This window comes from Cydia splendana, chromosome 17 (assembly GCF_910591565.1).
Source record: "Cydia splendana chromosome 17, ilCydSple1.2, whole genome shotgun sequence".
Lineage (NCBI taxonomy): Eukaryota > Metazoa > Arthropoda > Insecta > Lepidoptera > Tortricidae > Cydia > Cydia splendana.
The window spans coordinates 18,582,192-18,595,261 of record NC_085976.1 but is presented as its reverse complement, the minus strand read 5'-3'; the positions used below and the strand labels follow the sequence as shown (position 1 = coordinate 18,595,261).

At 40.8% G+C, this 13,070-nt stretch overlaps 1 protein-coding gene across 1 annotated transcript; it reads left to right on the top strand.

Moving 5' to 3' along the window:
• The first annotated feature begins 11,304 nt into the window (after positions 1–11,304).
• LOC134798594 (uncharacterized) lies at positions 11,305–12,825 on the top strand. Its single transcript, XM_063770961.1, has 2 exons — positions 11,305–11,797; positions 12,291–12,825. Exons 1-2 carry the CDS (start codon positions 11,333–11,335, stop codon positions 12,381–12,383), a joined length of 558 nt encoding a protein of 185 aa, XP_063627031.1. The 5' UTR covers positions 11,305–11,332; the 3' UTR covers positions 12,384–12,825.
• The last annotated feature ends 245 nt before the right edge of the window (positions 12,826–13,070 follow it).

Below are 13,070 nucleotides of genomic sequence, written 5' to 3'. Positions count from 1 at the left end.
GTCTGCAAGGCCACACTTCACTAACCTAGGGATTATCACGTTGCCAGGTCTCTTGATACTGCAAATAGCCTCATACACGCGAGATAATTTAGATAAATACCACAGGCGGGGTGACAATAGCGACCGTATTACACGATACGGGCACAAACTAGCAGCAGTGCCCCGTAGCTTAGCAAAGATGGCAAAAACTATACACGTCATGGGCCCCACTGTGTATAATAATCTACCAACAGTAATAACAGACGCACCTAGTTTGTTAATTTTTAAAAATAAACTTAAAGCTTGGCTTGTTGAGCGGTCGTTCTATAATATAGAAGAATTTCTGACTGCGAAATATTAATGATAAAAAAACTTTTTACAAAAAAAAGCAAACCGACTTCAAAAAGGATGAAATAAAATATTATCCTTTTTGAAGTCTATGCGTTACCAACTGATATGTTTGAAGTCGGTGCCAAGCCAAATTTTGAAGCATACCATGATTTTGGTGCGATTCGATAAGGATGTACCTACGTTGGATTGCCTTACACGACGACAATGAACGTACTTTCTGTAGGTACAGTCGACGTTAAAAATATGTTTACACTTTTCGCCTTATTACAAAGGAGTAAGGTGCAAAAGTGTAAATATATCTTTGACGTCGATTGTATCTAAAGCCCCCTCCAGACTATGCGCGTGAATCGCGGGCGAAGCCGCGAACGCGAGTGTGGAGTCGATTTCGCAGGTAGTCTGCGTTCAGGACTCCACACTCTCGTTCGCGGCTTTGCGCCGCGATTCGCGCACGAGTGTGGAGGAGGCTTAAGAACACACCTCAGAACACACGATCAAACCTTCTTGGCGCAGTCTGTATCATGTTTGTCGGCACATTAGTGGAAATCCAATGCATTTTTTTTCGTCGTATTTTTTAAAGAGCATTTCTTACTAATGCTCGAACAGTCTATAGCACGCAAGTGTGAGATTGGGACTGAGTAATTTCCCGTCCCTTATCCAGAGGACTACATTTCAAAATATAAAACAATTTAAGAAATTTACCTTCTTGCCAAATTTCACCTAAAGCGGTTCAGTTGTTTAGCCTTGAAAAGGCGACAAAGAGGCAGACAAAATTACTTACACATTTGTAATAGTTATTAGTGCAGTTCTAATGGGATTTATAGCCATAAAGCTGATTATTTTGACTGGTATTGTTACTACTTGGCTTGGCACCGACTTCAAACATATCAGTTGGTAACGCATAGACTTCAAAAAGGATAATATTTTATTTCATCCTTTTTGAAGTCGGTTTGCTTTTTTTTGTAAAAAGTTTTTATTTTTCCATTTTTAGTTTTAACGCATTGTTAAGAGCGCGACGCATGAATAAAAAACAAGATCATGTTTAACACTAAATTCGTGTACCTATTACTTTAATAAATATGTATGTAATCAGGAATTTTCTCGAGTCCGTCTGGGAAATTATAATTCCTGTCACTACTACACTAAATCCATCCTCCGCCCCGCCACTGGCCCAATCCCTCAACGCCCCGATCACTCAACCTCACAGCGCATCAACCCCTGATCCAGGAACCCCTCGACCCTCACCTGAACCAGGAATTTTCTCGAGTCCGTCTGGGAAATTATAATTCCTGTCCACTAAATCCATCCGCCCGCCCCGCCACTGACCCAATCCCTCAGCCCCCCGATCACTCAACCTCACAGCACATCAACCCCTGATCCAGGAACCCCTCGATCCTGAACCAGCAACCCTTTAACCGCCATTCCCCGACCCGTTAATCTCTGACCCCTTAACTCCTAACCTTAACCCCCGATCAGTAGCCTTACCAGCTTACCACGAGTTTGACATTGATATATTCGCTAGCATGTGTGTAACTTACTTCCTATGCATCTCGCTCGTACTAAGTGTGAGCGAGATGCATAAAAAGTTACATTTAGATGCATAAGACGTTAGCGAATATGTCAATGTCAAACTCGTGGTAAGGCTACAGTTGCAGTACATCAAATTGGTGGTTTTCGGAAGCAAATGCTCGAGTTACTTTAGAAAACCCCGAAATCACTTAACACGTGCCTTTAAAAATTGAGGAGTTCCCTCAATTCCTCATGGATTCCATCATCAGACCAGAACCAAAAATAATACGGAAACACCTTGGAGGTAACTTCTTCCAAACAAAAAAAGAATTACTCAAATCGGATCACAGGTGCCGGAGTAATCGGTGAACATACTTACATTTAAAGAAATCATCATCATTATCATCAAAATAATCATCATCATCCGGTCTACTTCATCAAATTAGTGGTTTTCGGGAGAAAATGCTCGAGTTGCTTAAGAAAACGCCCAAAACACCATGCATGTGCCTTTAAAAATTGAGGAGTTCCCTCAATTCCTCATGGATCCCATCATCAGAACAGAACCAAATTAAAATGGGACCAACTCGGAGGTAGCTCCTTTCAAACAAAAAAAGAATTACTCAAATCGGACTACGGATGTCGGAGTAATCGGTGAACGTACATAGAAAAAAAAAAAAAAAAAAAATAGCCACAACCGAATACAGAACCTCCTCCTTCTATGAAATTGAAGTCGGTTAAAAATAATCATCATCATCCGGTCTACTTCATCAAATTAGTGGTTTTCGGGAGAAAATGCTCGAGTTGCTTAAGAAAACGCCCAAAACACCATGCATGTGCCTTTAAAAATTGAGGAGTTCCCTCAATTCCTCATGGATCCCATCATCAGAACAGAACCAAATTAAAATGGGACCAACTCGGAGGTAGCTCCTTTCAAACAAAAAAAGAATTACTCAAATCGGACTACGGATGTCGGAGTAATCGGTGAACGTACATAGAAAAAAAAAAAAAAAAAAAATAGCCACAACCGAATACAGAACCTCCTCCTTCTATGAAATTGAAGTCGGTTAAAAATAGAAATCTACGCAAGTAGCTAATGTATTTAATTTTAATTTTTAATGTTATTTGTACTAGTTATGTAAGCTGACATGTAATTACCTATTACCAATAAAGAATGAGTATGAGTATGAGTATGAGTATCTGAAAAAGTGCTAAGTTTAACACCTGAACTATTCCACTTATAGGTATCTATTTATTTTCGGGTTTTATGTACAATTATAAAAAAAAAACACAACACTGTAATTTTAATTTAAACATGAACTTTTCAAGAATTTTACCAAAGAAAGTTCAAAACAAACTTTTGGAACTTAATCTGCTCAATTGATTAACAAAGCGATCAAATCCAATCTACGGTTACGAGATGATTCTCAAACTTTACCAGATTATTCCCAAACTTTGGTATCAGATAACCAATGCTGGTCATTTTCACGTTCACGCCTTACGGGAATTAAAAACTGTTTATCTTTGCTCGTTCGAAAATAAACCGTATTTATTTGATTATAAAGTCTTCATTACAAATTTAAAAGCTGATCCTAAAATGGTAACAATATTGTAAGAAATTAAACGTTATTCCGCATCGAAACATAGATAAAATGTTGCTTTGAAAATTTCAATGGGTAGGTAGAGTTAGACCAAGAAAAGTCTGCAGCGATTTTGATAGCCCACGCAGTGCAAGTGTTATTTATACGTCATAATTTCATAGAAGTTTGGCGTTTAAAATTACACTTGCACCTCGTGGGCTATCAAAATCGCTGCAGACATTTCTTGGTCTAACTTTACGAGTGATGAATGGCCAATTTAGCTACAGGCGCATTCTAATTTGAATTATACCTAGGACATTAATTCGATCTGTCAGTATTAAGTGACATTTCATCAACCAAAAACGTCACTTTTGACACTGACAGACCCGATCCATATCGAATCTAGATCGAATACTCCTGACAATCAATATCAGATAGGTATAGGTAAAATTATCGAATACGTTTAATTTTAACTAAACTTCACCTAGCTACTAACTAAATCATACTGTATGACAGAATTACAATAAATAAAGAAGAGGACCAAAAACCTAGCCTGTAACGAGCCATAGTGGCCTGCCCGGAAACTGCAAATTATTTCCTTTCAGACCGAGGCACGCCTCGCAGCGTCCGTAGGGATGCGCGGGAATATTCCCGGGAATGTTCCTGTATGGAACAAAAACCTAGCCTGTAACGAGCCATAGTGGCCTGCCCGGAAACTGCAAATTATTTCCTTTCAGACCGAGGCACGCCTCGCAGCGTCCGTAGGGATGCGCGGGAATATTCCCGGGAATGTTCCTGTATGGAACAAAAACCTAGCCTGTAACGAGCCATAGTGGCCTGCCCGGAAACTGCAAATTATTTCCTTTCAGTCCGAGGCACGCCTCGCAGCGTCCGTAGGGATGCGCGGGAATATTCCCGGGAATGTTCCTGTATGGAACAAAAACCTAGCCTGTAACGAGCCATAGTGGCCTGCCCGGAAACTGCAAATTATTTCCTTTCAGTCCGAGGCACGCCTCGCAGCGTCCGTAGGGATGCGCGGGAATATTCCCGGGAATATTCCTGTATGGAACAAAAACCTAGCCTGTAACGAGCCATAGTGGCCTGCCCGGAAACTGCAAATTATTTCCTTTCAGTCCGAGGCACGCCTCGCAGCGTCCGGGGTAGGGATGTGCTGGAATATTCCCAGGAATATTCCTATATGGAACAAAAACCTATCCTGTAACGAGCCATAGTGGCCTGCCCGGAAACTGCAAATCATTTTCTTTCAGTCCGAGGCACGCCTCGCAGCGTCCGTAGGGATGCACGGGAATATTCCCGGGAATGATCCTGTATGGAACAAAAACCTAGCCTGTAACGAGCCATAGTGGCCTGCCCGGAAGCTGCAAATTATTTCCTTTCAGTCCGAGGCACGCCTCGCAGCGTCCGTAGGGATGCGCGGGAATATTCCCGGGAATGATCCTGTATGGAACAAAAACCTAGCCTGTAACGAGCCATAGTGGCCTGCCCGGAAACTGCAAATTATTTCCTTTCAGTCCGAGGCACGCCTAGCAGCGTCCGTAGGGATGCGCGGGAATATTCCCGGGAATGATCCTGTATGGAACAAAAACCTAGCCTGTAACGAGCCATAGTGGCCTGCCCGGAAACTGCAAATTATTTCCTTTCAGTCAGAGGTACGACTCGCAGCGTCCGGGGTAGGGATGTGCTGGAATATTCCCGGGAATATTCCTATATGGAACAAAAACCTAGCCTGTAATGAGCCATAGTGGCCTGCCCGGAAACTGCAAATTATTTCCTTTCAGTCCGAGGCACGCCTCGCAGCGTCCGGGGTAGGGATGTGCTGGAATATTCCCAGGAATATTCCTATATGGAACAAAAACCTATACTGTAACGAGCTATAGTGGCCTGCCCGGAAACTGCAAATTATTTCCTTTCAGTCCAAGGCACGCCTCGCAGCGTCCGGGGTAGGGATGTGCTGGAATATTCCCGGGAATGATCCTGTATGGAACAAAAACCTAGCCTGTAACGAGCCACAGTGGCCTGCCCTGAAACTGCAAATTATTTCCTTTCAGTCCGAGGCACGCCTCGCAGCGTCCGTAGGGATGCGCGGGAATATTCCCGGGAATGTTCCTGTATGGAACAAAAACCTAGCCTGTAACGAGCCATAGTGGCCTGCCCGGAAACTGCAAATTATTTCCTTTCAGTCCGAGGCACGCCTCGCAGCGTCCGTAGGGATGCACGGAAATATTCCCGGGAATGTTCCTGTATGCAACAAAAACCTAGCCTGTAACGAGCCATAGTGGCTTGCCCGGAAACTGCAATTATTTCCTTTCAGTCAGAGGCACGCCTCGCAGCGTCCGGGGTAGGGATGTGCTGGAATATTCTCGGGAATATTCCTAAATGGAACTAAAACATATCCAGTAACGAGCCATAGTGGCCTGCCCGATCATTTCCTTTCAGTCCGAGGCACGTCTCGCAGCGTCCGTAGGGAATATTCCTGTATGGAACAATAACATATATCCATTAACGAGCCATATTTAATAAGTGAAATATAATAAAACAAGTAAACCATTCAGTATTATTATAAAAAAAATGCGTTTTTGTTTAAATGTGGTTAAAATTATAAATGCCGTGTTTAAAAAAAGACACAACCAAATAAAATATATTTAAGAAAATCGACTTCTCTTGAATGGGCAGCATTTCTCAGCCGTATTTTAATTTCTAATTGTATTTTAAGTATTCACGTTTGGTGATTATAAAGACCGGGAATATTCCCACAGCACATCACTCGTAGCTCCGGACAGTTCCAGTTTAGATTTATTTATTTAACTGCTTACTACATTGCCGAGTTTTGAAGCGAACAGTTTCACCCCAATATGTACAACTCCTAATTTAAACTCTACTCTCTCGACATACGGTGCGATTTTGAATGAAAGTTGGAAGTAAAGTCGAAATATCTCGTTGAATATTTTATACTAGAAATTAAGTAGACGATGAAACAGTATGTCATTTGGTGGGAAATAATATTGGAATGAAAAGAAAATCTTTATTTTTTAGACAACTATTGATTAAGATTAGTGATTATGTGAGTGCGACGGTGGGTGTTTTTTTTTATCTGTTTTTTTTAAGGGGTTTTGTCACGCAGTGACGATGTCACCCGACGGTGGGTGTTGTAGATGCAAGGACAGGGCTATAACCGCGAAAATCGAAGTTCGCAAATTGCGGGCATTTTTCTCTGTCACTCTAATTACGCCTTCATTGGAGTAAAAGAGAAAGATCCCCGCAATTTGCGAATTTGGGTTTTCGCGGTAGCCCCTCTGATGAGCATCGCTGCCATTACCGGCGTCGCGTCATTGTGGAGTTACCCAAAGCATGTCTGTTTACCGTTTTTAGGGTTCCGTACCCAAAGGGTAAAACGGGACCCTATTACTAAGACTTCGCTGTCCGTCCGTCCGTCCGTCCGTCCGTCCGTCCGTCCGTCCGTCCGTCCGTCCGTCCGTCTGTCACCAGGCTGTATCTCACGAACCGTGATAGCTAGACAGTTGAAATTTTCACAGATGATGTATTTCTGTTGCCGCTATAACAACAAATACTAAAAACAGAATAAAATAAAGATTTAAATGGGGCTCCCATACAACAAACGTGATTTTTGACCAAAGTTAAGCAACGTCGGGAGTGGTCAGTACTTGGATGGGTGACCGTTTTTTTTTTGCTTTTTTTTTTTCGTTTTTTTTTTTGCATTATGGTACGGAACCCTTCGTGCGCGAGTCCGACTCGCACTTGCCCGGTTTTTTAATTAATTAAATATGTACTTTATTTGATGATGATTGGTGTATTTAGTTTATCACTGGTGATTTGTGTAAGATTGTCTCTTAATATTAGTTAATGAATTGATTGCTTATAATGGTTTTTAAATTGCGTATTGCTTGACATTTGTATAATTATAATCAATTGTTATTTTCCTACTTGACGATCATAATATAAATTCGTATAGATTAGTGTAAAATAATTTATATCGTAATTTCATATTATGTAATAAATAAATCTAAATCTAAATAAAATGACCTAATCTAAGTGACCAATTATTAATTATACATTAATTGACCGATTATTAATTATACATTATTTCAAATATTATACATAATAGCATGCATGGCTTGTAATGTAATTTAGTATTAAGCTAGATTTAAGACAATTTGTGTGCACTGACAGGATGTCATGGAAGCTTTCTGTATAACTGTAATAACATCCCATGTACTATTAGAAGTATTTCAGAAAATATTTTAATTTGTTTCCCAACCCATGTATATGACTATACAAATAAACATCTTATCTTATCTAATATCTTTTATTTAGCTAATTCACAACAGAGTCTCTCCGTAGATTCTGCTCAGAACACCAACATTCATTTGTTTGTTTTATTAGCGAGTCGCAATCCAAGGCCCCATGGTTTATTCAGCCACTACTCAGCTTGTAGACCTTATTAACAACGTCGTAAGGTACAAATGGTCAGTTCCTACTGAGCATTAAGACGCTGACTAATAGCTCGTTTTCGCCAGCTAGATTTGTCCCCAAATAATGTGGTTGAAGGCACAGATCATAGATTGAACTAGACGTAGCAAGCACCGCCACTACTGTTTCACCAAGCAAAATAAACTTTAGTGAAGTTTTGATTTAGTTGGTAAAATAGACTAACGTTTTATTTTAGACGAAAAAATGTATAGGTAGGTAAGCAGTTTTTTTTTGTATTCCCGCGTAATGAATCCCATACTCAATTGATTATTTTGTTTAAAAAAAATTGTTCTACAATAAGGTGTGCTAATTTTTCTATACTTACAATGGACTCACTAGTTTTTGAACTAAATATGATTACGAGTAATATGCGTATGCCATGCTGCGTATAGGTACCTACTTTGCGTTAAGGTCCCCTGTGGTATTTTTTTGAATTAGTATGGCGCATAAAAACCTATTTCTTGTTGTTGATACCTATATCTAGAGGTATCATAAACATCACGTAGATAGCACATATAGGTCGGGGCCTGGCTGCACTGAGTGCGTTTTAAGTGCATTGCACTTGTAAAAACCATATTTGCTTCTCTATTTCAGTACATGGTCTGTGGTCGGAGAGGATTACCTTCATTACCAGGTTAGCTCACCTACTGAGGAATGTCTTTGGTTTGTGTTCATGTTTCTATTTCCATTTCCGACTTTATTCCTTTAAGATAGAAGTGAAAATTGCGTGGTGTTTATAGAGCTGAGAATAATGTAGTAATTGCAATCAGCATTTGTTTTATCCTGAGACCACACAGTGCCGTGGATTTAGCAGTACAAATACAAATGGATGGAGTTAGTGGGCGACAAATTGAAATGAGTTCAAATACTTGGGTCTATATGTTAGACGGATTTTTTGCCTTAAGAGAAGCTACCGCAAAATTATAGTTTTTATAGAGCCAAAAGCTCAATAAGGAAATTAGATGACGATGTTATATAAAATATAGATAAATACATTAAGAATTACGTAAGAAACACCCATAACTCAGAGAAAAATATCCATAGTCATAACACAAGTAAATTCGAACCCAAAAATTCCAGCTTTAACCCGTGGAGCACCCCAGTATCACAGTAGTATGGGACAGTAGGGCGCTCCACGGGTTAAAGGCACTACCACCAACTAGTCTACAGAGGCCACTAAAAGTCAACTACCACCCCCTCCTCCACAAAAAATGCCACCGAACGGTAACATGATACTCCCCTCCCATACACCTGTTTCTGACCAGGAGGCCTACCCAAGTAACAATTGTACATTTTAACTAACGTCAAATGAAAAGACCCCCTGATTGATGCCACTGTAGAGGTTTTCCAACCTTTTCTAATAAAACGCGTAAATTAGATCACAAATACCTTTACACCAAAAGCTCACAAGCCTCACTAATAACTTCCACCAAAGCTAACGAATACCAAACTTCTAAAAGCTTGAGGACGTTTGAACTTATTCATATTCCGTAGGTAATAGAGATAGGTTGAATATGGACTTTGCCGAATACGAATATTCCGCCGAATTTTGGTTCAGCAGCACATACCGAACCGAATACTCGGCCCAATATTCGGTTGGCCTAAAACTGCCTAAAACGCTAAAAATAGTTCATTCAGGTCCGCAGTCTGCACTCATAACGTGTTTTTGATCCTTCTTCTCCCGACTGACCGGGAATATTTATGAAAAGAAATCGAAACGTCTCATACCTGATCGTGACGTGCATCCGCGCTAACTAGCGGACGCCCTTGAAAAAAAAATGTTTATTCGGTAAATATTCGGCAGTAGTTCGAGCCGAAGTATACAGCCAAATACGAACATTGATAAATATGCCGAATACCGAATAATTACCGAATATTCGGCTCATCTCTACTCCGTAATAAAGTAAATTGCAGCTAACTATGAGAGAGCTTTTGAACTTCCGAACGGAGTTTTTATGGTGTCGAGTTGAGAGTTCAATGTAATTACATATCGTGTTGCGTTGATGGGAAGCTCAATATGAGAAATCGAAGTTTGACACAGATTTTAACGCATTCGTCCTCCGTATATAGGTATGTAGGTAAAACTAAAAACCCTAATTTACCTTAGCTATAGGTACTCTTTATAAAACGACAAAACGTTTTTTGCTATGGAGTTAGACACAGAGATGTGTTCTATATGAAATTATGCTAATTTAAAATGACTACCTTTTGCCCGCGACTTCGCCTGCGTGATACCAGTAACAGCAGCAAAAGTATGGCGCTGGGATAAATTGTAATGGTAATCATTCAATTTGAGCAGATGCTTAATTGCTTACATCAATTATCAGGCAGTTCATGAACTCTCTCAATTCCACCCTCCCTTTTCACTCTCTTTAGGAATGATTTCCGAGATAAAAAAACTTTCCCCGGGACTCAAACTATCTCTATGCCAAATTTCAAAAGACAGATAGACAGACAGACACCCTTTCGCATATTTATAATATTAGTATCGATATGGATGGATTTAAAGTGCAAAAAAATGGTCTTAGTTTTTTAGGTCTTGAGAAACAAGCAATCATAGGTAAAGGAGAAGGATTTGATCTGTCTTTAGATGGGCTATTTTTCCTTTTAAGGTCCTAGGTTTACTGATGAATATTAGCACTCTTTGTGTCAATGGTTCTTAATCAGTGGTCCTTTCAATTATCAACAGAACGACCTTTGTTGGCTTTATGCGCCATGACTGTCAGTGTTTGCTTCCAATCAGTTAGATGGCGGCCCTTGAAAATAAAACTTGAATGGTCCCATTATCATATAGTTCCAAGCCATATATTGCCATGTCTCACGATACAGAATATAAAGGTAGTTGCTTGTTGCTTTGACAAGTTAGTTACGTAGAACCCGAAATGAGAATCCAAAATTGAATGTAACAAAGTATCTTGTTCTGTAAAATGCAAGGTGGCTTGCTAGAAGCCAAACCGCTAAAGTTAGTAAAAAGAGGCGAAATACTTCAACTTCTAGTTCATTTATCGTAGATTGTTGGCGTCGTTCGAAACGCACTAGCAACAGTTTTGCTAGTTCAATCTAGGGTTGTCACTAGATGAAACAGATTTTGAATCCCAACATTTTAAGTCAAAATGAGACTGAGTGATGAGATGTGGTGGACCATCTGTTACGGGTGTACATGTAAATAGGTTTTGATATTTTTATACTATTGTCTATGTCTAGTCTTAAGTTCTTTTTTAATTCCATATTTAAATTCTAATGTAATTTTGACTGTTTATATTGTTGTTTGTCAGTTCGCAAAATATATCCATAGCATCAAGTCGACTGCCTGGTTTATTGATTATCTTCCACTCTATTAGCTATCGAAATTTCCCTCTTCTTTATTTGGTCCTTCTCCCTCTTCTTTATTTGGTCCTTCTCCCTCACTCATGATCTTGCGATCTACTAAAACCAAGCAGTCGGCTAAAAGTGCTAAAATGACGCGCTCGGAAACGGGTACCCCTGCCACGGGTAGGCTCGGCCAGTCCAAAAAGTTGGACCACGGTGCGGCCGACGCCACCGTACCACCCGCGGCTTCCGACCCGCAAATCCCCGGGACGTCTCGCGAGTGCCTCACAACCGGCACCAGCGCCGAACAAGTTAATGTTCCCCTCAGTTGCAGGTCTCGCGCTTCGGGCTCTACGCGATCATCGGCCACGATCAGGGCACGACGATTGACCGCGGAGGCCCACTTGGCCCGCAAAAGCATAGAAAGAGAACAAGAGCTCTTTCAACGCGAGCGCGAAAGCCTCGACAACCAACGGAAACTCCTTGAGCAGGTTAAACAGGTAGAACAGCTTGAACTTGAAGCGAAAATAGCCGCCTTAGAAGCCGAGGAGCGATCCAATCACACGGTTAGTAATGCATATTCTCGTACAGCATCTTGGGTTCGTGACGTAAATCAGGAAAGGCAACCCGTAGACACACGGGCCGAAGTGGATGTAACTATTCCGCCCCATATAGCGGTAGTTACCACCATGACCGCCGATCCCACTATAAATTTACGGCCAGAACCTACTGTAGAGTGTAATTTAAATAACCGTATTAATTCACCTTTATTGCGTGAAAACGTCAAACGTCAAAACGGCCACGATAATGCAGTGATTGATTTTAATAATGATTATGTAAACCAAGAGTGCCGCCGACAAGATCAAATCGAACCAATAACCGGCTCTGCCACGCTTTTACAAGCTATTGCCGATACGGCTGCCGCAGCTAAAGCGCTCGCCGCACGAGACGTGCCAAGAAAAGCTAAAATTGAGCTTCCATCTTTCTATGGCAACTCGTCACAATGGCTTCAATTTAAATACTTGTTTGATAGTACTAAAACTTCTTATTCCCCCGCAGAAAATACGGCGCGTCTACATAACGCACTCCGCGGGCCCGCCCGGGAGGCCGTCGCCTCTTTACTCAATACCGCGGCAGCTTCCGAAGACATAATGGCAGCACTCGAACGTACATTTGCTTGTCCCGAAATGATTGTCTTCGGCGAAGTTCAGATTTTGAAAACGCTGCCTCGGCTCGGGCCTGACCTAAAGGAGATAGGTATTTTCGCTAATAAGGTACGCAATTCTTTGTCTACTATGAAATTACTCGGCCTACGAGAATATTTACAATCGCCGGAGCTGTTTCATAATATTCTAGGTAAATTTAACCCTTTAATGAAAATGAGATGGTCTGATTATGCGTCAGATTTGTCAGAAACGTCAAACCATCTCAAGTCAAAGTTAGAACTTTTATCTGATTTTCTAACGCGCGAACACGAACGCTATATTAAATTCGCTTTATCACCAGAAGTAGGGCTTTCTACGTCTATACCGCAACAATCACGAGTACATTTTCCAATGAATAAACCATTTAAACGTGAAAATATACATGCCGTTACTCATGACAAAAATAAAACAACTGGTAAGATAGAGTGTGTTTATTGTAATAAATCTCACAATATTAAAAACTGTACTGAATTTACGTCGTTATCTGTTGACGATAGGTGGCGTTGGTTGCGTGAACACAAAGTTTGTTATAGATGTCTAAAAGACAACTCACACCTATGGAAATTATGCAAAAGCAACCCTTGCGGGGTCGATGGTTGTACTTTTCGACACAACCCTCTTTTGCACGGTAGGC

What these genes read in the sequence shown, in the direction of transcription:
- LOC134798594 (XM_063770961.1), top strand. Translation starts at nt 11,333, where the DNA reads ATGATCTTGCGATCTACTAAAACCAAGCAGTCGGCTAAAAGTGCTAAA. An exon ending in AGGAGCGATCCAATCACACG is followed by an intron (nt 11,798 to 12,290) that starts GTTAGTAATGCA and finishes ATTCCCCCGCAG; the next exon opens with AAAATACGGCGCGTCTACAT.